General features: G+C 35.0%; 2 protein-coding genes across 3 annotated transcripts; one reads left to right on the top strand and one right to left on the bottom strand.

Moving 5' to 3' along the window:
- Positions 1–1,206: 1,206 nt before the first annotated feature.
- LOC145902940 (xaa-Pro aminopeptidase 1-like) lies at positions 1,207–8,698 on the bottom strand. The gene is made up of 24 exons (XM_082991030.1): positions 8,637–8,698; positions 8,466–8,566; positions 8,286–8,402; positions 8,030–8,198; positions 7,876–7,968; positions 7,322–7,479; positions 7,104–7,185; positions 6,895–7,041; positions 6,654–6,802; positions 6,462–6,548; positions 6,015–6,202; positions 5,788–5,920; positions 4,996–5,170; positions 4,766–4,834; positions 4,631–4,707; positions 4,451–4,549; positions 4,096–4,266; positions 3,910–3,973; positions 3,540–3,662; positions 3,337–3,470; positions 3,223–3,278; positions 1,992–2,196; positions 1,750–1,851; positions 1,207–1,485 (listed from the first exon to the last, which is right to left on the bottom strand). The coding sequence occupies exons 1-24, from the start codon at positions 8,665–8,667 to the stop codon at positions 1,207–1,209; spliced, it is 3,009 nt and encodes a 1,002-aa protein (XP_082847156.1). The 5' UTR covers positions 8,668–8,698.
- Positions 8,699–9,464: 766 nt separating this feature from the next.
- Positions 9,465–27,511, top strand: LOC145903913 (cilia- and flagella-associated protein 46-like). 2 transcript variants are annotated; one of them, XM_082992100.1, is made up of 58 exons: positions 9,465–9,600; positions 10,074–10,198; positions 10,357–10,488; positions 10,803–11,032; positions 11,537–11,660; positions 11,742–11,836; positions 11,894–12,052; positions 12,237–12,350; positions 12,622–12,721; positions 12,803–12,901; positions 13,078–13,200; positions 13,255–13,330; positions 13,433–13,543; positions 13,599–13,708; positions 13,778–13,898; positions 14,405–14,534; positions 14,583–14,704; positions 14,924–15,105; positions 15,246–15,435; positions 15,696–15,852; positions 16,119–16,362; positions 16,444–16,593; positions 16,794–16,898; positions 16,962–17,152; positions 17,212–17,337; positions 17,523–17,709; positions 18,363–18,524; positions 18,942–19,088; positions 19,144–19,333; positions 19,442–19,647; positions 19,782–19,917; positions 19,977–20,073; positions 20,166–20,311; positions 20,444–20,595; positions 20,744–20,872; positions 21,007–21,108; positions 21,268–21,354; positions 21,604–21,731; positions 21,785–21,980; positions 22,089–22,236; positions 22,301–22,452; positions 22,621–22,739; positions 22,815–22,969; positions 23,046–23,205; positions 23,328–23,494; positions 23,565–23,664; positions 23,779–23,935; positions 24,318–24,407; positions 24,485–24,598; positions 24,727–24,947; positions 25,006–25,198; positions 25,392–25,499; positions 25,585–25,731; positions 25,899–26,095; positions 26,252–26,474; positions 26,625–26,777; positions 26,844–27,051; positions 27,174–27,511. In XM_082992100.1, exons 1-58 carry the CDS (start codon positions 9,549–9,551, stop codon positions 27,377–27,379), a joined length of 8,451 nt encoding a protein of 2,816 aa, XP_082848226.1. In that variant the 5' UTR covers positions 9,465–9,548; the 3' UTR covers positions 27,380–27,511. The 2 variants fall into 2 exon arrangements, with proteins under 2 accessions (XP_082848226.1, XP_082848227.1); XM_082992101.1 differs by lacking the exon at positions 12,237–12,350.
- The last annotated feature ends 94 nt before the right edge of the window (positions 27,512–27,605 follow it).

Here is a 27,605-nt window from a genome sequence, read left to right as displayed (position 1 = left end):
TGATTTAATATCCGTATTAGCCGTAGGTTTTTATTATAAAAGCGATTACAATTCACTCGTACCTCCAATTTCGTGCAAATTGGGCGATGTTTCGGATCATCCGAATCCAGTTCAACTGAGTTCTACCTGTATACAAATTATCAACTAGACTTACCACAATGATATTGTTGCACACAGGTGTACAAAAATGTGAACAAATATAATCCGTGAATTGAAACCGTTGTTGGCATTTTCATATGAAGGTTGACTAAAACGAAGTTTACATGTTACATAATTTCTGCAAAACATTTTTGCAACAGATTTCAGGGACTATTTTTATTTTTTTAGATTTCACGTAGTTTCGTTCAGGAATTATTTCTCACATACTTGCTGTCACTTGCACACCATAACATGTATTGACTGAAAACAACTGTAGGTTTGTTTTTTCTGTTCTGAGACAACGCAGTCATATATCCAATCTTTAACAAGTATATACCTAGTCCACATTCATATAGCTTGTTTGCCATCTGACATACTTCATATAATACAACAGCATATTTGGGAGACAGCAAGACGCACCATGCGGTTCTGTGATTGGCATTATAATGCTTAATGTGTTGTTTTAAAGCCATGGAACCAATCATCGTGTAACTGGTTGCGTCATGACGTGGTGTTGTGGTATCATATTACCGGACTTCCTTGCAAATTCTGATCGCCACACACAACAAATAAAACATTCCAGACGTCACCTTCGCTTAAATTATAGTTTGTGATTTAAACGTTTTCATGTTCAGTCACATGACAGAAGCTATGGTGTGATCCTGACGTTCAATGTGTTTAATTCCCCAGCGATCCAAACTCCCCTATTGAATATAACCGAGATGCAAACACAGGCGCTACTTTTGTCTGACCTTTCTCTAGCTGAATTTTTCATGAAAAAGATATTTTACGCGGAACTAAAACCTCCATGGAGTGAAACGTTTGTGAGCTTCCTTTGTAATGTAACTTATACAACAGACGATTTTATCAACCAACATCCTTCTGATTGAACGTAACCAGCAACCTAAGGCTGCAAACGTCTCTTAATACGGTGATTTTTACTTAATGCGGTGAATTGATTGAAAAACACTGTTAATATTTCTCTCATTCTTTCAAGGCGTTAGGTTTACATGTATTTTAACAACTGTGAAATCCTCACGCAGGACAAATATGACACAAATTGCAACGTTACCACAAGCAATAAAACTTTTTATCTTTGCGCTTTATCTTTCTTGCCAGGCGTCGAGAAACGTTAAATTTCTTCTTTTCATTTGATAAAATTGGAGAAGGGTCTTGTTTATGTTTTAAGCGAGAATTTTTTTTCTTTCGTACTTTTCGATCATTCTTGCACCTGTTTTTTTTCTTGTTTTTTCGTTTTTTTGCTTGCTTTGGACATTTTGTGTTTCGGGGTAATTGGTTAGGTATTGATCCGCAAATATGATCACCACTGGAGCTGTTGTCATCCGACTGCAAAATCATTAATAGTAGCCTCATGCTTCAAAAATACCGGACAGTCACTTTAACTAGTCACAATAGTGTGACGTGATGTTTGCAATTGCACACATGCTTTATTTCTTTTCTGTTGAAGATAAGACGAAACTTTGCCTCAAAAAGTTTCGGACCATTTTAATCCTCATAAGGCGTTCTGGGTGACATCGCGCAGTGTTTTTTTTTGATTTACGAATGCCTCATTTGCGTACACATCTGTACTGTATTGCCGAAAGCTCAAACCTCGTTCTTGTCTCCACTGGAGCAAGTGGATGTCATTCCTAAGCGTACTTCTCTTCGATGCATCATTTTATTTAGACGAGATTTTCTGCTTTTCTTTTCTAGCTGTAATCAAGGGTTAATTTTCATATGGGTGTAATTATAGGTTATGTAACTCAATATAGACTTAGCATGCAGAATAATTCTGTTCTGTACTGTTACTTTTCCACACAATCTAGTTTCAAACAAAACTAAAGCGCGAAAACCTTTCGTTGTTGTTCTACGATGGCTGGCAAGCATTCATAAATCTCTTCATGTTCAAACGGCAAAGAATCATCATTTTTATTTTCCCCCAGTTCAACACACAGTTCGGGTAACTTTTGGTAGGCCAACTTTGCACACTGTTTAACAGTTTGAATTGCTGCATTGGTTAAACCTTGGGCTTTGTTGGTATGCGTTCCGGTGTGTAAACTAGAGATTAGGAAATGATGGTAAAATACTGAAATGAAGCATAGCAAATTTGTGGTGGGGCGCAGACGTTATGCAATAATAAACCAATCTCTTGGTCACCTCGTCACATAGCAGTTTATTTTTATTTGAGTAGCAATACAAAACATAAATGATTTGGGCCTAAGATTCTTTTGAAAAAAAAAAAAAATGTTTGAGAACCACACTGCTCTAAACGTATTGTGTTATTTTGCTTCCTGTACGCCTATATGTTGTTTACATCGTATAAATTATTTTTAAGTGTTCCTAAAATACTGTAGATAAAAATGGAAAACAAAGAATTGTGTCGCGAGAATTTATCATTCAATTCATGTGCAACAAGGAAATAGGGTTAGTTTTATTAAAACTCTCAATTTTCAATATTTTTTACTGCATATCTTATTAGTAGAACCCAGAAAGAACAATGAACAACAAACACTGAGCTTGGAAATCGAACATAAACACGTTTCTTGTCAATATGGGTTTTCCAAGACACTGTACCAGTAATGGCAAGGCGAACAAAACATACTTAAATGCGAAAATGACTGCTGTCCGCGATTTTGTATTCGAATAACATTCCATTTCTAATGTCTTTTGATTGCACCACAAATATGTTTTAAAACGTCATTTTCTGAAGCCTAATGATGTCATGAATTGGTGTTTACATCAGCCAATCTAAATATTTTTGTTTTTGTAATTAGCTGGAAAAAATATAACTAAAACGTTTGCTGATCTTTTGTAAATCAGTGGACCTTCGTCGAAAAAAGCGCATATGGATTTTCCAAGAGACTATACTTTGAAAATAAGCATAAATCTTAGAAACAAAAGCACTGTATGGCAATCCTGTATATAGGCTAATTTATCATTCCACTTGCGTAGTTGAAAAAAATGAAATCCAGGTAGCCTACCTACCCTATGCCAGGGAATCGGTGTCAACAGAAAATCGAGCCACAAACATGAAAGAAAATCTGAAAATGGCGCCTGGCCGTGCAATGGGTTTTCTTGGCTTACCTTTCGGCAATATCTTGTGTGTTTGGTTGAGAATATGAGTGAACTGTGGGCGTGGTCTGAACAATATTGTTTAGTTGTTATTTGTAATCTAATTTATTTAACTAAACGGGTAACCTCGCTTTCTGTAATTGTTACCAAGCTGCTAGAGGGCGTTGGCTTTGCAGGTGGTTGCTGGCTCGAATTAAACAGTTGTTGTTTTGGAATAATATGAGTTCTTTTCTGACATCCCTGGTCTGCAACAATCTTCTCTGCGTAATAACGAGCACCTTATTTGTACGTAGTTTTATTTGATGGGTTACGATGAAACATGGACATACCCAGAATTTTCTGTCTTTGTTTCGTGGCAAATCCACTTTGACTGGAGCTGTTACAGTTACTGCAACAATTACGACACACACTACTCTTTTTGTTTCTCATTGTCTTGCCAATTGTACAGGCACCTACTTCAATTTTAACAAGATTGCAAAACGGTAGTTATAAGTTTGTATAAACTATGCCCTCATTATAAGCATTGTTGACGTTTATGTTCACGTCATATCATTTGTCTCAAGCAAAAGCAAAACCTGCGATTATTTTATTTTGCATGTAACTGTTTGTACATTTATAGTCTTGAATAAATCATGGTCTAAATCAGGGGTGAAATTATTTGGAAAAACCTCGACGCGGGACAGAAATTATAAATATTACAGGCGGGCCATTGGACCAAGCAAGTAAAAGTGGACCCGCGAACCGAGTTTTTTTCTGTACTAACCTATTTACATTAATTAACGTTAATTACAGTAACCGAAAAGCACAAAAATGACATGAATAAATGCACCTACGTCGAATTACTACTTCAACCAATAATTACTTCCACAAAAACAAATGAAAAACCAAGGCCAAAAAAGTGTAAAAAATGTTGGATTTCAGTTGTGTGCCAACACTTCTTTTAATTGGAGAAGTCACCTTTTCCAACCAATCTTTTAACTCCGGTTTGTTTTGATTGAGAGCTTCATCCCCAACGTGTTTCAAAACTTTTGCGTGGTAATTGTTAATGTATTCCAACTGATAACACAAACAAAATAACCCTGTCTGGTTACTACTGACCAGTGACAATATGCGTGCTCTTCGCTGTTGTTTACAACTAAACTACATGTAAATTTTTTTTACATAAAACGAACACTTTTAATGTGAGGTATATTTCTAACTTACAAAATGTTATACTACCATGACGTAAAATGGAACATACCTGTTTGTTGCTTAACAATGAAATGTCAATCATCTTCTTTTGATATGGAACAAGAGTAATGGGGTCAAAAGTGTAAAACTCGTAGCCACCGAAGTTATGCTGTAACAATTTCCGTTTGTGACAAGAGCTGGCTATGATTTCTTTTGCACTATTGCGTGAAGGCAAATGTTTAAAACTAACCTCTGTATTAGCCTCAACAACCACGTTCAAATTTTCATGCCTTATTCCGAATTCTCCGTCCTCGTAGTAGCCAGGTTCTAATACAACAAAAATATATTTTGGTTGGAAGAAAACAATAAACAAAAGTATGCAAACCTATGCTTGTTATCATTCCAGGCTGTAAAGCGAATTCTCCTCCAGCAGCGTTGCTAATACCGGGAGGGTCTGTGGATGTTTATTTTTTTAAGGTTTCAATCGTTCAATTGGTTTATTTTTGCTACAGATTATTTGAAGGAATTTAAATAATCGTCGGGTTGACTATTAAACTTTTGAGTTGCTATCGACATATACAGTATTTTCAACCTTCCAATCCTATTTTATCTTACATTCATGGATGCATAGATATTGTCCAACGCCATGTCCTGTCCCATGTCGAAACTCCAAGCCGACGTCATACAAATGACGTCTTGCCAGTACATCTAAGTCATTCCCGTTTTTGGTGTACGGAAATATAGCAGATTCCAGATCTATTGCTCCCATTAAAACACGAGTGAACGCTTCCTGTTCAAACAATGTGTTTAAAATTAGGGATGCACCGAAAGTTCGGTTTGCCGAATTTATTCGGCCGAAACTAAGGTTTTCGCAATTATTCGCAAAAAAAATATTCGGCCGAAACCGAAACTTTTTCCTGCATGTAACGCTGATACGCAAAGTTCAGAAAAGGTTAGAATCCTTGTTTCAACGAATGTGTTGGTTAAAAGGATAAAAATCAAGTTATAGCAGTTAGAACAATACGCGGTTATTCTTTATGAGCCAAAAAAGGCTGTACGATAAGATTAGATCCAATCCAGCACATGTTTTGTTTAAATTTATTGCGTTGAAAGAGATGATATACCAAAATTAGTTTCGGTTTATTCGGCCGAATTAATTCGGCAACTTTTGCCGAATATTCGGTTTCGGCCGAATATAAAAATAGCTGTTTCGGTGCATCACTATTTAAAATGCCATGTGCACAATGAGTTGCCGTTGTCCTGCATTTATCTTAACAAAGGATCTGAAGTTGTTTTAATGTACATTACTTTTAAATTAGTAGGCTACATACTTTGAAAATTTATGATTTGAAAATGACTAGGATTCTAAAGAGATTGCCTAGACTATACAGAGGACTGCATCAGTACTATTTGAAAGTCGGTTGGCTTCCCAAAATGCATAGTTCTTGTGACGTCAGTGGTTCCTTCAAAGTACTGGCCACCAGAGTCGATTAAGTAAATCTCGTTTGTAGTAAGATTGCGATTAGTTTCTTCGCTGGAGCTGAAAGGAAAAAAGAACAAATTGGCAACCCAAACTATACGTTCCATGCACTTTTCATTAAATTAATCGTATATGCACGCATTTTGCAGCTAACCCGTAATGGATGATGGCACCGTTGGGACCGCTTGCTGATATTGAACCAAAGCTTAGGCCTTTACTTGCGGCTTGTGCAAGTCGAAGGTTTTTTAAATATTCTTCCCCCTTCAGTTCATCAACTTTTCCCAACGGAACATTAACTTCCAACCATTGGATGTACTCGCACAACGCGACAGCGTCATATATCTGACATAAACGCTATTTAAACATCCAATGAGCTACAGTCAAACAAGGACCAGTAATAATGGCGTTGACAGCGAATTGTGTATCAAGGAGTGGGAATTCTTTTGTTGCAGACCGAGCCGGTTATACCAAATTTAATCACCAAAATATTTTAGTTTCAAAGAAGCACTTAAGTTAAAATCTGCTAATGATTAAGAAACAAACAACTGCGTTAAAAAGTTTTAATGAAGAAAAACTGTGTTAAAAAGTGTTAAACCCTTACATGTGCTTGTCGCATAGCTTTCACTTCAACACCATTCTTTACAGCCTTTGCAACTTTCAATGGCGAATATTCAGAAAACTGCTGATCCTGCCAATAAAAATGATTGTTATAAAGAGGGTAAAATCAGTGACGTCAACAAGCAAACACAATACAAGCTCGGACTTGTCCGGAAATTGCATCGTAAATAGGTACCGGGTTTACGGCACTGTACATTCCGTAGTTGGTTCCATCTGCCGCCAACCAGAACTCCGAACTCATAGAAACATTAGCCAAACTTTGCAAAGTATTTCTCGCCTCGTCGTAAGGTAAAACAAGAACGCAAGATGTTTTTCCATCACATTCTGTGAAATTTAAGCGTTGTAATACCGCTTTACAAACGCGTCTATACTAGGCGGGCATTTTTTTTAAATAAGCTTTTTATGAAGTTTAACACCTGACTCGTTAAGATGGTTTGTCATCTCGTCAAAGTTGAAAAGAGAAGTGTTTGCAAATAACATCACATTTGAAGATTTTGGCACTATAGCATATGCGGTAAAGACTGGCGTGTAAGGAATGTCGTTTCCTCGTAAGTTGAAAAACCCTGTAATCAATTAAATGGATACTGATCCGATTTATAATCACAAAATGCGTAAATATGCTTACAAGCAATTTCATCCAGGACAGTCAAGAGCAAGTAATCTACATTGTTTTCCACCATTGCAGCGCGTGCGTCCTTTAATTTGTCCTACAATAAACGGTTAGTGATTTCAAAAATACTGCAAACATAATTTCATTAAATTTATGTTGGAGCAGGAATAATAGATCCATGACAAGTTCCTAACGGATCAAAATGGAAAAAACTCTAAACAAAGCAAACTAACCGTCCATAGTTTTCCGGCGTATTCCACAGGGAAGATTACAACGCTCGTTCCTGTGGCAGGAGGTCGATCAACCCAAATCAGATCAATCAGATCCGGAATCGACTGAACCATCAAAATCCCATCTTTTTTCAATTCAACCTCCATGCTTTGCCAGTATGCTGTATTGGCGCAGAAAATGGAAAATAATTTGTTTTTTATAACTTAAAAGTACTTTTACTTAGGACTTGCTTAATAGCTGTAGAGGGATCTAGCCCTCGGTTAGGCATTGTTTATTTGTCTGAGACAGCAAATTACTTTAGTTGGTGTATAATGGAGCAACAAGCCTCTTATTTGCCTCAGCAGGTTTTATTGTAAAAAATTGTTTTCGCTCGTGTGGGTTATCATAAGCATCGTCAGTTTCTTATTCAAACATGGGTTACCATGAGCATCGTCAGTTTCTTAGATTTGAAAAAGAAACTGATGATGCTTATGGTAATCCACATGAGCGAAATCGATTTTGCACAATAAAAACTGCTGACGTAAATAAGGGGCTTGTTGCTTCATTATGTACTTACAAATGGAAAACAAAAATGGAGATGCGGCCACAGATTCTCCCGCTTTTAACTCAGCCGCTAGCCATTCCTCCATAGATGGAACATCCATCTCTCCTGAAATTTAAATTTTATTTAAAAGTAAGTTGATAGACCAAAGAAAGTTTTATTTAAGAACCTGTTTTCATTAATATCCAGTTACAGTCCAGTTGCTGATCGGCTTGAAGAAAATACCGCCCATCTGTCCATAATGCTGCTTTCTGCATTGTTACTACTGCAGTGCCGGCTGACCCAGTGAAACCAGAAATCCAGGCTCGTCTTTTCTCGCCAGGTGCTACATACTCACTCTTGAAACAATAAAGTAAATATATCTTGCAATGCAAATGGGTGTAAAACAAGTCGATTTTAGCAATGTATGTAGGGTAAAAATTTACCAAGTGAGCATCGCTGTATGGTATAATATAAGCAGCATAATCTTTGCCTTGCATTTCATTCCGCAGGTCAATCAGTCGCTGAGTAGTGTCAGTTGCTGTTGGTGGTAATACGACGTTCTGAAACAAGAAACTGCAATCGTAAAAAACATGCTAATCCTGTCTACAAAATGTGCATCTTACAGCCTGGTCATCGCATTGCCTCTCGACATTTTGCATTTTAGCTTCCAATTTACTTGAAGGTTTATCATTTTCCTGGTTGGCACTTGCAAAAATAACCTGCACTGAATTTACAGAAAGTTTGTTGTTATAAAAACATACCTATTACCTTATAAGTTTTAATTCAATACCCACCAAAAATAATTGTGTAAAAGTACAACTTCATTTTAGTGAAATTCGCCACGCTTGCAACTGAGTGAATGTACGCACAAACAATAATCCAAGAACTGATTGCATTCGCCGTTCGGTAAATATTGTACCACCAGTGTTATACAAACAAGGTGCCATTACACAGCGACCTTTTACTAGGGTTACCATATCTGATGAGGCACAATCCCTTACAGATTTGTTGCAGTCACTAGATCAATGATACCGTATTTCCCAAACAAATTTTTATTTTGAGTAAAATTTTAAAAAATCTAGCATTTTGTCACCTTTATGCAATTGCACTTATCTTGGTTGCGTTTGTGAATAACGGCGTGAATTTTGTAATCAGACATATAAGATCTGAATACATTGTTCAAAATTCACGTTCATTTAAACGCATTTCTTCCTGGTATAGGTTGCAGCCACCGATCTCTGTATGAATTTTTGAACAATGCATTTTGTTGGGTCTTAGACCTATATGGTTGCTTCAGTGGTTGCAGCCAGGGGTATAGTGGCAGTTTTATAAGTGCCGCAGCGCTACGGAATGAAAAATAAATAGTAAGAAATTAAAGAATACGTGTCTTGCAAATAACCGATCATTTACATATAGAGGTTCATTACCGTGACTACACAACAGGTTGCAGTGATTCATCGAAAAGAATACAGAAGTGAAAACATAATAAAAAGAGATAAAATAAAATTTGTCTGGCAAAAAAATATATTGTTTTAGTACTGTTATAAACACCAGTCATGTATAATATCATATTATTAAAACAGATATTGACAGGATACCATGAACAACAAACCGCTTCCTTGGAAACATGTTACGGTTGAGTTGCAACCATGCGATGCATTTGAAAACAGAAAACATTTTGTAAATGCTTTAAATGCAAAGTAAATATGGATGCCACTGTGCGTCAGTTATTGCAGGTTGCATCTGTTAATGATGAAGGTATGTTGATCCTCACTAAAACTACGATAATGTTTCTAATGAAAATTTACATGCAATATGTTTAAAAAAACTTTTTTACCCTTGTTACTTTGTAAGTTGTATAGGAGATATTCTGATAGGGCTAACTGTTTGGTCTGCGGGTAATTAATTTCTTCATATACAGTGGAGAATTCATAGAAATATAAACACTGAAAATATTTGATGCAAAACTGAATTTGGGACATTTTGGACTAAATTTAAATGATTTGTAAACATTTGTCAGACTGGAAAAAATGTCGTGCGTTTTGCCACTTTTGCAAACATTTGCCGATAATCTGCGCAACATTAATTAGCTAATGCAATAACATACGAAAAAAGCTTCCGATGGTCCGTGCAATTAACGATTGCCGAAACAAAATCCTCCGCGCAGAAAACAAACTTTCCAATCTGGAACATTTGTATGGTCTATATTTATAATGAATTTTTAAATTCAGGTGTAAAGGTTATTATTGAGGCTTACAACCTCTTGCAACAAGCATTTACAAAATCCCAAGGCACGGATGCTGTTGACAATGTTGGATCAGATTTGTATGTTCAGTGTGCAGAACTTTGCTTTAAGGTGTGTGTAAGTAAAAAAAATGTTAAAACCTTTGCTGTTAGCAGTGTCTGGGAATTTATACTCCATGTATCTCTGGCATCTACACTGTACATGATTCATTAAAATCTTAAACTAAATTGTGTGACGAAACTACTCTTGCATGTATTTTACATTTGCAGTTAAAGCAACACAAAATATGCCAAGAATGTTTGCACATGTACTTTAATGGAACTCCGTTGGCAAATCAATTTTTGTGTAGAGGCTATCTTTGTCAAGCACAGCTTCTTTCTCCAAAATCTGCTGAAGAGGCGGTAAACCTATTTTACATGCTGTTACCATACTTTATGGAATTGTTCTCACATAAAACGCGACAAGTGGTTTACAGCCTGTCTGCAGAATATGGCAGTTCCTGACGAGATCTTTGGTGTGCAGTACCAAATTTCTTTGGTGGCAATTTTTTTTATATGCATGCAACAATACAGCTGTTCTCCGTTGATTTTGTATGTTTAGACATTCGTGTGTTGAAGAACAACTAATGCCTGCAGCTGCCATACTCCGCAGACTGGGCGTACAGTATATTTAGCACAATTTCAAACAGTAATCAGTTACAATACTTATTTGCCAGGTGGAATTTGAAACATCTGTGGTGTACTTGCTAAAAGCCATTAACTTTGCAAAAACAAAGCCAAGATATCACTTTATAGTTTACAATGCTTCAGTCCTGTACTGGCAAATGGCAAGACCATTTTTGCGTCCACGCTACAGCCGACTGCTTCATCAAAGCTTGCAACAAGTAGTTAAGGCATTAGAAGACATCAATGACCCTGATCATGAATGGACTGCAACTTTGATGGTGTATGTTCATTGAATGTTTCTAAATAACTTGAATAATTTTGATTTCATGTATACTTTTCATGCAACTGTAATTACACAATATATAAGTTGGTTCAAATGGTCAATAGTACATCTCCTGTCTTTTGACATAGCTAGTGTAAATTGATTTCAGCTTATATTACCATATCAGGTCAAAATGACCCGATAAAGTTCTGTTACATTTTAAATTAATCTTTTCTTACAATCTATCATCTTTAGGTATGTGTATGGTACAATTCTATGTCACATGAATATGTGACCTTGGTGTAAAGTATGTAATCATGTCACACAATTGTGTATGAAATTAGTTCACAACAAAACAATGCACATGTTTGTTTCTTTGGCATAATAACATTTTGTAGATCATAAACTTTATTAACAGTATATATAATCGACTGTGTAACTAATTTCTAGAAATATATAATAAACTGTATAATACAATAGAACCATAGTTATGCCACAAAAATATTAATTGTTTTTTTTTAGTGCTTTAATAGAAAGTTTTGTTGATGCTGGTTGCTTGAAAGAAGCATCACTTGCGTCACAAGCAGCTGCTCAGTTTACTATTGCTAAATCTAAAGCAACTTTCAAAAATGTTTTTCAACTGCAGGTAGTCATCTTACTTGTAGTGCATGCTGGTTATGATATAATTACACCACAAATTTAAATTTACCATTAACTTTTTTTGCAGATCAAACATAAACTAGTTGATCTAAACAAATTGGCAAAAGAAATCAAAAATATGCCTGAATACTCAGCTTTTTTTAAACTTCAAAAGATCAAAGTGTAAGTTTTGGGTTACAAAAATATGTTGCAAGAGTTCCTGTTTATTTTTATATTTAGATCTATAAATGAGAAGTCAGCTGGTGATGTTGTTAAAGAGTTAAACAAGTTATCAGCTGTGCTTACTGGAAAATCATTACCAGCTTCCAAATCAGGCACCTCAGAGAGTAGAAAAAGAAGTATGCCAGATGATGCAATAAGTGTTCAGAGTGAAGATAGGTACTAGATTAGTTTTTGAGCAAAAATTAGAATACTGTATCCTTTACATATCTCCCTCCTATTTTTTCGCCTTGCTTTCTGTGTGGGATTTTGAAGTTTTTTTTTTGTGTGTACACTAACAAGAGTTAATTTTCTTGTTTGTTTTAATTTGTTGTGCCTAGTTTTCTTTTATTTAACAACACAGTTCTCATTCTTCTCGCACATCAAGTCGAAGAAGCACTCGACAATCTGTGTCCCATTATGCTGATGTTATCAACATTCCTGTTGACTGTCAGATTGAGCTTGAAACACTGCTTAGGTAAAACAAAAAAACTTTAAACAAACCTTTTTTGAGAATGTTACCTCTCTTTTGAACAAAAATATTAAGTCAAAATAGACACCAGTTTTCCAGATAAAGAATGTGGAGTCAGGTATTATTGTATGTGTTTTATCTATTAAATTTTGAAAAGTATGAAACTTTGTTTCAGTGCTTTTTGGTTGTGCATGACTCCTTTGTAGTGGCCTGTATTTGCAGTGCTTTAACAGTGTATTTATCCTGTGGTAAGCAACAAGCCATTATTGTTGTTCAGGCCCTATCTTCTGATAGAAGTTGCAAGACTTTGTATTGAAATGAATCAAGTAATTGGGGGAAAACAATGTTTGAATAGTTTAAAAAACTGTGAACCTACAGTAAGTTGAACATACAGATCATAGATTGTTGTGGTTTTGTTTGTTGATTTTGAAATTTAAGTAACATTAATTATGTAATAGGATCCTGGATTGTTAATTGAAATGGAATTTTTGGAATGTGAGTTAATGGTGAAAGAGCTTGGAGACAACCAAGAGAGATATACAAAGCATTCTGTTGAGGTACATTTAAAAAAAATATGATTTTGGTCATTTTTAGCTTGTTTTTGATATATAAAAAAACTGTGTCAAACCATTGTGCTAAAAATAAGGTTGCACTTGTCTATATACAAACATATCTAACAAAAAAAATCATTATTGGCTCTTTTGGGTATATACCTAACTTAGAATACTTGCAGGTTCGTGTTGCTGCCATCAAAAGAATGGAACAGGCTTTACAAAATGCAGTTAGGTCAGGAAAAGCAAACCTTGTTCAAGGTGCTTGTGCAACTCAGTGGAACTTGTGTCTTCCTTTGCTACAGGTACATGTTACAAGATTTTTAAGGCCTAAATTCATTTAAAATTGATTTTTTTAGAAAAATTTGAGAAAATTAGTAAGAAGACCACTAACATTTGTGGCTGAAGCTTTGGAAGATATTTCATCAATGCAAGGTTACCTTTTTTAAACATTTTATTTAGAAAGCAAACTGATGAAAAACTAAGTGTTTATAACCAAGTAATATTTGAGTTGTAACAAGAGAAATTGCTTTGCAGTCACACTTAGATGCCAAGTTCACATGGAACTGGCCAAGTGTGAAGAAGCAGTTGAACAAGTAGAAGCTGCAGTGAAACATGTTAATAAGGCCTTGCAACTAGATGATACAGGTATGAAACTTAAATTTGACTTACTGCATAAAAAACAAAAAATCATTTTTTATAGGATTTTATCATGAAAGACTTCATACAATGCTGCACAGATTGCAACTCAGTACACAATTATACAGGACACCAGACAGATCAGAGGATGTTGCTGCAATTATTATTGAGCAGGTCTATATTTATGGTGTACTTCTGTATTTTTTTTTGTATGTATATTGCATTGATTTATCATACTTTAAGGCGCGTAAAAGTGCTGAATCAGGGAGTGTTCGAATGAAGAGGTCTCTACTGGTAAAAGCTGGTTTAGCCCTGGCACCTGATGCATTTCAATATGTTCTGGACAGTGAAAATGAAATGAAAGGTTAGTTCTTAAAGTTACACCCAGGGATTGCACAACTTCTGCTCTGTGTTTGGTTCTTAAAATTTTACTTGTTTAAATTGGTATTTACAAAAGTAGTTTTCCAATCAGTTTATGGCTTTTTATACAGCTTTAGATTCATTTAACAGTCCAAGACACAAGGAAAGGAATAAAGGTACAAACAGATAAATGACATATATTTCTAGATATCAAATGACACAGATTGCAAGTTTAGTAAGAGCAGTTTTAATGAAAGTGTCGAAGAGAAAGTGCAGGATGTTTAGAATTAAACTCAAGCAATCATTGAAAACCTGTAACTTACCTTTCTGATATTCAATTTGAGAAGAACAGGGTTTGAGAATAAAAAACACATTACCATTTTTCACTTACCTGATAGTTAAAAAGTTTGAATAAAAAAAAATTATATTAGGACTGTTACACAGTTAAGCAAAATATTTTATAGTAAAATGTATAAACTTGTGAATGTTTTAATATTAAACACTTCTCAGCAACAGGTGGTTTGAAAGGACTTGTGTCTGAGGTACAAATTCTTGGTGCAAAAGCACAGCAATGGAAAAAGTGTGTGAAAAAGGCCCCAGGTCATTTGAAAAGACTGGGGGATGAAAATGACAGAGAAAGGTATTTTTTAATGTTGTTCTGATCAAGTCACTGTTAATGCTTAAATAGGGTCAGGCTGTGGGTAGATTTGGTAAAAACTGCCCGTCAACAACAAGTGTGGGATGTATGTCGTGTGGCCTCAATATTTTGTTTGTTGTACGATGATGGACGATGGAAAGTCAAACCAAAAGGTGATCAATTGTTTTAAATATTTTTTTCTACTTCTTTAATTTAGCCTCTTGTAAATTGTTATGTGATATCTGCTATTTAAACCACACAACATGCCATAAAACAGTAACTCTGTCGAGTTTTTTTTTTGGTATGAAAAGTTCATGGTGTGAAAAACCTTCATGATGTTAGCTCTTATAACCAAAATGTGCATTATAGAATATATTTATTCCTTATGTTAGATGGTGAATCTCAAAAAGAAAGGGGGACAAGTGATTCACAGGTTAGAGCACCGGGGACTGCTGACAATTCATCTGTGGGACAGAAAACTCCAGTCCCAGAGAATGATGCTGGTGTGGATGTGTCTATTCATGACTCTGATTTACTGCGAATGCTTTCTGAAGTGTATTTTGTTAAAGGAGAAGTGAGTGCACTGAATCCACCATCTGTTTTTTATGATGATAACTGAAGAGTTTTAAGTCAAGTTAATATTTTTGCCTTTACTTTTAAGACCTCTATAAACAACTTTGCTAGAACAAACTTCTTATTGTCTTCTTTTTCTAGGCATTTATACATCTCTTGCAATGTGAGGGATTAAAGTTAAATGAAAGTCCAGTCGCACCTGTGGATACAAGGCAAAGGCCAAAAGGCCATGAATACAAGAAACCGGAAGAAGAACCTGAATGGGCAGAATACACAGACTGGATTCATGACATTAACCATCAAGCAACCAATGCTTTTCTTCGTGCAGTTGGTTAGTATGATGAACCTTTTTACCAGTTCATATAAAAGGCCATGTCAGTTTAATGACAGTAAACTGCATTTTTCTGGTCTTGGCGCTGTTAAAGAGACTTTTATTTTCTAAAAAACATGAGTTTTCATGAGTTTCTCTCATTTCGTAAGGTGTAAATAATAGCAACACAACAGACAGTACCAGCACCATGTCATTGTCTATTGTATCACAGTATCATTATCGTTGTCCTTTTTATTTTGAAAACATTGTATTTTAACAAGAACTCGGGATTGAGCTGGAGGAAACATGGATAATATGCAGTGGTTCTGCTTATATATGGAACTACAGCAACCATTTACTTGTTGCAAAAAGATACACTGAACTAGTGCAAACTTTTGATAAACTTTTATTTGGAATGCAGGAAATTGGTCACTCAAGGTATTATTTTGCAGTGTATTTTTGTGTTTCTTCCTAATATTATTTTCTTTCTGGCATAACTTGGTTAATAAATTTTATACCTTCACCTGGTGCTGGTAGAATCTTTGTTTGTTTCATTATCATGAGCATATACTCGGCCGCCATCTTTTAACAAAACAAATTTTCCACTGGTGCAAAGATCATGTGCATCAGGCATTATAAAGACAATGACTTGAGGATATAGGTACATATGCATCATATAATTTGTGATAACACTTTGTATGCAGTGAAGCTACCCTGATGGTCAGAATTTGTGATGTCATTGCTAAAGGACTGATAACACCTTGGATTCCCAAAAAGTCTCCAACTGAAAACACAGCAGTAGCACAAACAGCTGCAACTACGGCCACTAAAGACACTGCTCGCAAAAAGACTGGTGGCAAAGGGCCTGGTGCAAATGCTACTCCAGGAACAGCAAATGTTTTGGCTGTTGATTCTGAAGGCATGGATGATCTAAAGAAAGCACTTGAGGTAATAAACTACTTTATACATGCTGTATTCTGCTTCTAATGTTTATTGATTTTTATTGCAAAATAACATGGTTTTGTGTAGGTTTGTGAGTATAGTCTGAACATTACAAATGGTTCAACAACAGTAGATGTTGTCCCCACTGCAGTTCGACATCAATTGCTTTCAACATGGGTTAAAGTGAAACAATTGTTACAACAACAAATTGCACCTGGTTTTGGAGTGGAAAATGAGGTTAAGTGTCCTATTTATTTGTATTCATTTGGATCCAATTTCAAATAAATTACATATACTGTGTGTTATTTTTTTGTAATTTGTGTTTATTTGAACCATGGACTAGTTGAATTGGGGTAAAGAAAAGGTAATAACGCACTTAAAACTTTTGTTTTTTGTGATTAAACATGTTTTAAAATATGAATGAATGTTTGTTTTAGAAACTTGCTGAACAAAGGGATATGACTAAAGCTCTCATTATTTTGGAAATGACTTCTTTAAACAGAAATGATTTGATGGAATTCCAAGTACCGGAAATTTCAGAGGTGATTTAATTTCTGCTGTGTCATGTACACACCAAAAAGATGAAACTAAAAAATGTATGTCAGGTGTGTGACATGGTGGACGATTGTAAATGGGATGATCCTTGTGTGGAACTTGAAGTTTGGTCAAGGTTGGCCCAACTATCAAGAGTTCAGAAAAGTCACCCACTGGTTGTGCGCTGTACAACGAAAGCTTTGTCACTTGAATCCTTGGCAGTAAGCAAAAAGTTGGGCAAAACACCAAAATCTACAGAAAAGTAAATTACTAGGTTTAAATCTAAAATTTATCAAGATTTTTTAAATTTACCTGTGTTAGGCATAAACAAACAGTGTCCTTGGAAATGCTTTCCTATTCCTCCTGCATATTAGGGGAGAGTTTAATTGATACTTGTGCTGCTAATCCACCAGCACGGAGGCAAGCAATGAGAAGTTTTGTTGACAGGTACAGTTACCATGAAATTTATAATTTAACAAAGTTTTGCAATATACATTTGCACACAAATTTTAATAATCCTTTAGAATTTTATAATCAAATTTTGCTGCAAAAATAAAATCTTTGGAAAATCTACAAAAAGGTGTGACTGCTGATTCTCCTTTTAAAGTGGTCTTATTTTTACCCAATCACAGTACAAGATTTGCAGAGAGATCGGGAAATTTTGCACTAGTAATGGCCGCTTGTAGAAGATGGTGGAATGCAGCTCTTCCTCTCATACCATCACCACTTGAAAGAGAACTCTTAAGACAGCCTTTAGAAACACTTCTGCAATCCATATTTCACACAGCCGCATCTGAACAATACCCCGATGAAGCAGAAGTAAGAACATAGTTAAATTGCAATTTTTGCATACTCTATGTTGAGTAAATAGAACTCTTAAAACATGTATTGCAATTTCCAGACAGTCTTATGGCAACAAAAACTTCTTCTGATATTTTAACAAGTTACATAAGAGCAAACCTAAGTCCTTTGTTTTTACTGTTGTTTATGATATATTTCGCCTACAATTTGGCATCATCGGTATCACTAAAACACAACGCTGTTTAAAACAAATTAAGTAAAACAATACAAAGAGACTGACATCCATGTTAGGTAATCTTCAATATTTACGTTTGTTTATTGTTTTTTCTATAAGTGTCCAAAAATTACAATGAAAGCATGCATTGGTGTATATCAGAGGAGGTGGCCAACCTTTCCACAGAGCCATTTTTTAAACTTTAAATTCAGATGTGCCACAACATTCTTTTAAAGTATGTTAATTTCAGAATTATTTTTAGTGAAACTCCTTTTGCACCACTGTTTGCACATGCACCATAGGTTTGTCATCCCTAAACTATATAATTGAAGAACACATATTTCAGTTTTATCTTTTTAAACCTGCAAATATTATCTTTACATTGAAATTTGTTTGGAATGAAAAAAAAATACGCTTATACATGAAAAGCAGAAAATGTTCAATCTTTTCATTGCAGGAAGTTAGTGGCAATAAAGGTGTGGTAAAGGTTGTTGAAGCTGAAAAATCAATTGGAAGCCCTGTTAAGCAAAGTGTTGGTGTATCATTGGGAGATCCATCTGATGACAGAACTTTGCGAGCAGCCATGTATGGCGTCTTGTTTCAAACATATGCTGACAAAGTATGTAACTTTTTTCAAAAAATACTTGTGTAAAGTCTACATTGTGGGTTTAAAAGTCATTTTTCCTGTTGCATAACCAAAGTGAAATAAATTTTTAAACCCCTTTATTAACCGAAAGATTAGAAACAAAAAAATCAATTTGTCATCTTATTTATGTTAAGGTAAGTGGGACTAACAGGGGCATGTAAATTGGTGTGTTGTTTGGCTGTGCAATTCAGTTGATTTATAATGACTTTCTTTAAACTGGTTTTGTGTAAATAAATTAATTATATTTACATTTTCTGCAAACATCTTTCAGTTTAAAAAACATTTCTGCAGAGCACTGCATGAAATTATTTGAACTGTTCTTTTCACTCTTGAAAAACATAATTAAAAAATATTTGAGAAACATGTCCAACCTTCATACGCTTTTTTTAGGGTGAATGGGAGGAAGGACTTGTTGTGATGGACAAAGCATTGCATCACATGCCAAGAACCAAACACCGTCTCCTTTTGTTTAAACACAGAGTGATTGTCAAAGCTAAATTGGGGAAGAATGTCCAGATGGATATTGCCAAATTTAGAGTGAGTTTTTTTGCTGTTGCAGTCAAACAGTTTATTTGTTTTATTTATTTGTTAGGATGAATCTGAAGACTATGTGTCTCATATGTGGCACCGTGTTGCCCTTTGCTCATGCAATACCCTTGAACAACTCATGGCATTCCAAAAGTCAATTGAAGCTTTGCACTCTGACGAAACTCGTTGGCAGAAGTTTGAATACTTGCTTGAGCTTGCAACATGGATGTACAGCAATGAGTTCAAAAATGAAGGTATGACTTTTTTCATTGTGATTTTAATTAATATTGACCTTAGAGTTATATGTGTGCAACAATAATATGTTATTGAAACTGAATATGTCCATTGAAATGCATTTTTAGATTCACTTAATGTTATTGAATGGGCTTGTGATATTCTCATGAGCATGAAGTTTCATGTTGAAGCACTTGAGGAAAAGCAGGTTGAAAAGACAAAAGCCAAAAAAGGAAAAGGGGGAAAAGCTGTTTCAAGGGCACAGGCAGCCAGCAGAGTTGAATCAAAACAATCCATGCCTAATCAAGATAAATCCAAACCTAGTACTAGACAGGTTGGCAATTTTGTAAATTTTAGTTTTTTTAAATTAACTTGCAAAGTTTTCTTTGCATATCTGCAAAAATTAAAGATTGTGTACTTGATAAATAAAAAAATGTAGTCAAGAAAGAGGTTGATTATTTTTCCAAGAAATCTGAACAAAACTCCCGCAAGGAGGAAGATGAAAATCAACATGTTCCAGTGGAACGTGAAATAATTATCGGTGTTCCCCCACATGATGAAAATTTGAAAGTAGAAGATTTAAAAAGCACCAGGCAGCTGGAAGGTAAATTTGTTGAAAATTTAATTCCAAGTGAACTGTGAAACTATTTGCCACATCTATAGGATTAATCCGTGGACATGTGATGATGGCAACCATCAGTGGAATTGGCACAAAAAGTCATCAGGATTTTTGTCTTTTGGCATACAACTTTGTTATGAGGTTACCAGTTTTTTTAAAAATATTGAGTGGTGTTGTCCTAAAGTACATGATAGTAATATTTTTTTAAACTTTCTTCTTTGTGATTGTTATAGGTTGTGGAAAATAGCCCTTACATCTGCTGGATCCGTAATGAAAACTATGCCTAAAGTAGATGCAGTTGTGGAGGATGGAAGAAAGGGTTCAGCGAAGAAAAAAACACCTGCGGCTCCTCAAGCTAAGGAAAAAGCTAAAAGAAAAGGTTGAACTTTTTCCTTGCTTCTTGTTTACTTTCATATTATCTTTTAGTTTATTTCATTTTTTTTTAATTTATGAATTAGCTGATAAGTTATGTCCAGAAAAACTATAAAAAAATGTTGTGTTTGTTTTGCAGGAGCTCCTGATGCAATTCCAGTATCTACATCTGAGTGGGCAACATATGAACCTCCTGATGATATCAAGCAAGCATTTGTATTTGATACAAGTGCCTGTGGAATCAACAAGCAAACAATCACATGCGCTGGCATGACTGTGTTTTATTTACTGGTAAATACTAAGAGTTATGGTGGCAATGATTACATTGATTTAGTCAGTCAGGGGTACTAATCATTGAATCAACCAACTAGAGAATAAATTAAATTTCCACTTTAACTTTTTGGTTGGCATTTATTGGGACATCTTTTACATTATCTAGAAACTATCAGATTATTTGCGGGATTGTGCATTGAACCAACTTGCTCTTCCAGTTCTTGCTCTTGCTGGAGTTATTACACAGTGTATTCTCCAAAGTACCAGCTGGACTCAACTAATAAATATCAGACAGGTACAAAATGTAGAACAATGAGAAAAAAATTACCAGTGTACGAGTATTTTGAAGATTGGTTATGTAACTCTTGATTTTATGTTATTTAACCATTTATCAAGTAGAAATGATAGAACCAATTATTCCTTGAACAGATTATTGTTTGCTATGAACTTCACCAATTATCTGCTGCTGAACAATGGGAAAATTCAATTGCAAACTTTTTGACAGAATCTGAACAAACATCATCCAGGCAGGTGAGTTGCAGCTGATTGCACACAAACTAAATGAAACATGCGTAATTAAAGAAACAAATTTTAATTGATTTTTGGCCTTACACAACCATGTAGCACAATAATATCATAAAGTTATTTTCATATTTTTGTCAACATGCATATAAACCATTTATTATACAGAATTTGGAACTAAAAAAAATCCACAAAGAGTTGGCCAAACTAGAGGAAGAAAGAATACGAAAGGCCAGAGGAGATGCAGGAAAACAGGTGCATGTAATGATAATGTTAAAAAAACATCTACATATTTGTTGGATATAGAGGCTGAACTATGCCTCAAAAGTGTTAAAATAAGACTTACTTGTGGAATTTAAATTTTGACAGAAATACATTATAATTGCTTGAAGAAATAATTAATAGAAAAAACAGCTTCTTAATCTTACACTCAAAGTCATAATAAATTAAATACACACTACTCTGATACAATATAAAAGTATTTTGATAAAGATTTATATAAAGGTTGCATCCGCCAAATCTGTGTCAGCATCTAGTAGCAAAGAAGTTGGTCCGGTGACTTTAACAGGTCGTAAAGTTGGTGGAGTGAATATAAGTGAAATCTGGACAGAAAAAGCCAAACTGCTTATTGGGTAAAAATAATGTGATAGTCGTTAAGCAGGGATGTAAGTTATCTCCTTTGCAGCCTTGGCTACTATCAGGCCAGTAGAACATTGCTGAATGAAGCATTCACCATTGCTAACTACAACAATGATGATGTGCTGAAAGCTGATATCTACCATGGTTTTGTGTTATTAGCAATCCATGAAGGAAACAATGGACAAGCATTACAATATTTGAAGCAGGCACAAACCATAGGAGGAGATGAAAATTTTTGGATGGTGAAGTGTTTCATTTTTCAGTCATAATTTAACTTTATTAGTCCCAGTTAAAACTTCAACATGAACTGTTTGTTTTCTACCTTTAATGTATTATATTGAATTTTTTAGGAAAACATTTCCCTTTTAACCGATGGCATCGAATTGAATCAAGATCCATCTCCAGAAGATGTTCAAAAAATAGCCAAGATAACAAAAATTTCTGTAGAATGTGTTTCAACACTTGCAGACATCCGACCGACCAAAGGTTCCACTACTGGTACAACAATCGCCAACAATGGTAAAATTTTCAATGCACAGCTATTTGAATTTGCAAATTTCAGGCTATATGAAAGCTGTAATAAATGCACGGACATTGTTGTTACGCCTCAAGAATCAATCGCGTCAGGTTTCTGGATTACTAAAAAAGCTTGAACAGATGGAGGAAATTTTACAAAACCTTGGATTTCATCGAAAACTTGCTAAAGTTCACATGGTCTGTTACAGTGTGGACTTTTGTTTCAACTACACCTGAATAAAGTGGCAGTCATTTGCTAGGTTTCCTAGTGATTAATATGTTTTGTAGATATATACCAAAATAAAGAAACTTATTATATCAAAAAGTCAGTTACCTTGTTATATGCTCATCAAAGTTTCTCTATAGGAACATGCTGAAGCACTTGTGCGATTGTCCAAGACAAGCTCATATTTACAACATGTCTATTTGTTAAAAGCTATTGAAATTCTAAGCAACAGTGTGAATAACCTCACTAAAATATGCATGTAAGTACCAGTATTATATTTGCAATGTCCAGGACAAGATTTGGAAGTGGAAAATTAAACTAATATTGTATTTAGCTTTAACCTTCCACTGGAAACAGACAAATCAGTAAGTGCTCCAGTGCACCGTGAGCTGATGCATTTGCAACTGCAATTAGTTGAAACATTGCTTGAGGCTTTTCAAACATCATCTGCAGAAGATAGAATTACAAAGGCAAAAGAAACTGAAAAAGGTTTTTGGTTTAGAAAATAGTATATATTAAAACCAAATCCAGAATAACCATGCCTGTGACTCAAACATACTTTCAGATCCATTGCAACGCATCGTGGAGGACTATGTTGGTAAAGTAAATCAAGATCAAGACAATATTGAACAGTCATGGAACTTAGCGAAAACCTCTTTCTTGCTGAGGGCTTTTGGATTGCTGAATACCCTTCACAGTAACATGCCACAACAACATGTTCTCAGGTATGTTAGCCTATCATACTTTATTGTCATGAGTTTTAATAAAAACATTTTTAAATCAGCATACGAACTTTTGACTTTGCTGGAATTAAATTAGAAAGTTAAGTAAGTTTCTGTTATTAAAGATGCAAGTGGTTGTATTTGTTTGGGCATGGATTGCGGTTAATGGGCTTTTGTGAGCTGCCCGATGACCCCAACCATCATTGGAAAGTTGAACAACTTAACATTACACAAATTCTTGAGAAGCTACAATCTCAAACCAGCATAGAAGATGTTGCTTCCAGTGTTGATGGTAAAGTTTTGCTTCAAGTGACAGTCATTTCAGTCTGTCGGTAATGTAAAGGAATCTAAAAATTTTTTAGGACCCAACATTGAAGAAACTGATTACTTTACTGCAAGACAACAACAAAATATGAGGGATGAGATCAGTGGTACTATGTACAAATCCGCGTTTACAAACAGGTTAAAACTTTTATACTATCTTCATAATACTTTGTGCACATAAATTACAGAAAAAAATATTCCTTTCAACAAATGAAATTATGCAAAATGTAATCTTATTATAATTGTTTTCAGATTAATTGCCCATGCAACTGAAGTGCTTTCCCAGTGCATTAGCATGTCAATTAAATGTCAAGCCTGTGATATTGTGAGCAAAGCTTCAATTGATATGGTGGAATGTTGTGCCCAAAGTGATCCACAGTTGGCTGCCCAACATCTTGCTTTGCATCAAGTAAATAAGATAAACAAACTATATACAACAGAACCAATTAGTAATTATCATCAAACAAAAATACTGTTTTGTGGCATATCTATGGTAAAATAGTAGCTTAGTTGCATTGTAGAGCAGGGTTTCTGAACTGAGTTACCATTGACCAAAGCAACATATTGCGGGGGTTCACAGGACTTTCCCAAATAATAATGCCATCAGCATTGAAGTTCATTTTATAAAGGGACACCGCCATACAGAAGGTCTTCAAAATTTTTAAATTTTCATGGGGTTTTACAGATTTTACTAACTTGGCCAGGGGGACCACATACCTAAACGAGTTGTGAAACTCTGTTGTGGAGGGTTTGTAATGACTGAGTGACAGAAACGTTTCATCCTCTTTCAGAGTGCAGAGGCATCAATTTCAATGCGAAAACTGATCATGAAATCTTTATCTGACCCAACAACTTCCCAATTTGCTTCACTTTTACATCAGGTTATCTTTTGTTGTACACATTTTATCTTTATTTTTTTTAATGAAATATGATTAAGTAGTCACACTTTAAATTGCAGGAGTCATGGCTTATGAAAGAATATGTCAGTTCTGGCCTTGAAGAATCTTCAATAAGGAAAAACATAATAAACACTCTTAATACCAGTTTTACTGCATGGAAAAGATTACAAGTGGTAAACTATTAGATATTCCAATAAAGCTAACAGCATAGTTATTTACGAAAATCTTTAATGTAAAAATAATGTGCTACAACTTTATCACCAGCACACTTTAAAAATATCTACGACATTTTGCTTTTTAGTCACAAAACCACTTGGATCTTCTGAAAGATTTGCCTCCAACATTCAATATTGCCATTATACAACATTCACCAGACCAATCAGTCCTTTACTGTGCCGTAATGGACAAACCAAAAGGTAGTGGAACAGCTGGTGAAAGTAAAACTAAAGGAAAGGACAAGCAAACTCATGTGACTGATGATTCTAGGGCCTTTATTGTGAAAATTGAAGTTGACAAAGAAAAGTATACTGAAATTGTTGTAAATTTATTTGAAAATTAACAGGGATAGCATTTTATGTAGGTTTCAGGAGTTTATTGAAAAGCATGGTGACTATCAACTAAGGTTGATGAGCTTTCTTTTGCAAAGTGAATATCAACGTTCCCAGTTAGCATTGCGGCAAAAAATGTTGCAGCAACTATCAAAGTCAGCTGCTGAAGTGACAATCTCTGAGACCACTCTTGAGGAACAAGCTATGGAGGAAATGAAAATACAGGTGGTGTTTTTTCTCAGTTTGGTCCAGTTGTCAAAATCTCAAAAAGAGTGACAGTATAACACATATTTTTGAAAAAAATCCAGTGATTTTATAATTGAGCCTAACAAGTTTGCGGTTTCTGGCTGATGTATATTGGTTTGGGGTTATGTTCCCATGTTATGTTAAACATTGAAACGTCATATGGTACTTGCAGGAAGAATTTAGTGAGATTTTGGATGGCATGGAAACATATCTTGAAAAAGTTTCCTCAAAGTTAAGAGAAAAATTAGTTGGACCAATTGAAGAACAAGCTGTGCAGCAAGTAAGTAAAACCTAATAAAGATAATAAACATTGATTTAAAAAAATGATACTTATTTTTCATGCACTTTGTGTTTGTAACAATCAGTTGCAGAGTGGACAACCACTAAGTGATTTACCTCCAGAAATAGTTGTTCTTTTGGTCGGTCCTCACTTAATGCAACTCCCTCTAGAAGCATTGGAGGTTTTCCAAACACCACACATCGATGCAATGAGTCGTGATTTTTCTCTTCAGGTTAATATATTATCATAATAATTAGATAACTTTAGAAATAGGATTATGGCATAATTCAAAAACATTTTGGCTAAAACCACACTTTCCTTTCTTTTTATTCCTGTAATGCTCCAAAATTAGCTAGAAAGACCCAGGATACTGCAACAAATGATTTTTGACAATTTAAGCTCCTGCATCGACGTTGGTTTGTTGACCCTGAAGAAGCTGCACTTGCTGCTGAAAAGAAAAAGAATGATGCAAAATTACCGCCGAAAACTCCTAAAGGAGGTAAAGATGCTGCGAAAAAGGGAGGGACTCCTGCAGCAAAAATGATTCCTCTTAGTCGGGAACTTCCCCCAGGATGTTTATCTGTTGATACACACAGGTATTTGTAACTAACCACAAGTTGTTAAATTAAAACATATGATCGTTTTTTTTTAAATTCATGCAATGTTTTATTGTGTAAGTTTCAATGTGAGATCGTGGGTGTGAGTTTGTGCATTATTTAGTTTTTGCAAACAAAGTAAGTTTTCATTTTCAGTGTTCACTACATTGTCGATCCTCACACTGATTGTTCAGAGACTGAACAATACCGGCCTGAGCAAGTGTTCAAACAACTTATGCAACTAAATGCTCAAACATTCACTCCAAGATGGAACGGAATATTTGGTCCTGAAAGTTTCCCTAGTGTTGGTCAATGGGAAACAATGTTAAATGATTGTTCTGCATTTATTTTTTATGGAATGGAAAGATTTATTGCTCAGGTATTGATAAAAGATTTTAGTGTTTGGCTTATTATTGGACAAAATAAACCGTTTGTATTTAGACTCTTTTGTGCACTACATAAAATTCCAGTTTATTTTGAACTTGCTGTGTCTGTTATCATTAGAAATTCATAATACCATCCATTCCAGTTTCCGCCATCTAAACTCATTGCTCTAAACCTGGATGAATGTCAACTTGCTCTGCTTATTGACAAATCACAAACAAACAAAAGCTTTAGAAACCAAAGCAAAATTGATGTTGATAAAACAAACACATTGCTCGGAATTGAAAAACCTCTTCAGGTATGCAAACTATGTTGTTCACAATATTGTTAGTTTTCTTAACTCATTTAAATTTGATAATTGCAGACTGCCATGCTGTTAAGTCTGTGTGGTGCAAATTGTGTATGCCTAAATCAGTGGCACACAACTTCGGAGAATAACGCTGTGAAGCTGCAAAGCCTTATGTCTTCAATACTTGAAGAAGGTTTGATGATGGGTCAGGCTGCAAGAAAGATAGTAAACCCAACCCTGAAGAAACCAGAACCATCCCCTGAAGAAACACCAGTTACTCCAAGTAATAAACTTTACATTAGAGTTTTAGAATCACATTTAAAAACTGAAAAAAATTTCACAAAATTAAACCTTTGCTTGCTAATGTTTGTTCCACACTGTTTTAACTTAAAAAATAATGTCTAGTGGGTAAGGAAGCGAAAGCAAAACAAAAGGCAGCTGCAGGAAAGGAGACACCATTTCGAAATGAGAGTGCAAGTGTAGTGACACCAGATACGGAAACTCTGGGTCCAGATGAAAAAGCTGATATGGAAGACCAAATTGCCACAAAATTAGATGCTTCCTGGTGTAACATGGTAGTATTTGGTTTGCCAAACCTGGTTGTTACATAAACTTGTTTTTACTATTTTGTTGATGTTGAACAGACTATTAATAAAACGTATTTTTTGCGCAAGAGTTCAGAAGTGACCATTTTAAAGACTTCGCAAGTTTTGTGACCTAAAATAATATGCTAAGTTTGTACATGGATGTCGCTTAAAAAGTTTCACTGTGAACTTGTACTCTATCTTCACTGTCCAGTAAAACAGCAGGCTAACCACTAAAACGCTACTGATTACA

Source organism: Ascidia mentula, chromosome 5 (genome assembly GCF_947561715.1).
Source record: "Ascidia mentula chromosome 5, kaAscMent1.1, whole genome shotgun sequence".
NCBI classification, from domain to species: domain Eukaryota; kingdom Metazoa; phylum Chordata; class Ascidiacea; order Phlebobranchia; family Ascidiidae; genus Ascidia; species Ascidia mentula.
The sequence above is the reverse complement of the archived record's forward strand: the minus strand, read 5'-3'. Positions and strand labels throughout refer to the sequence as shown.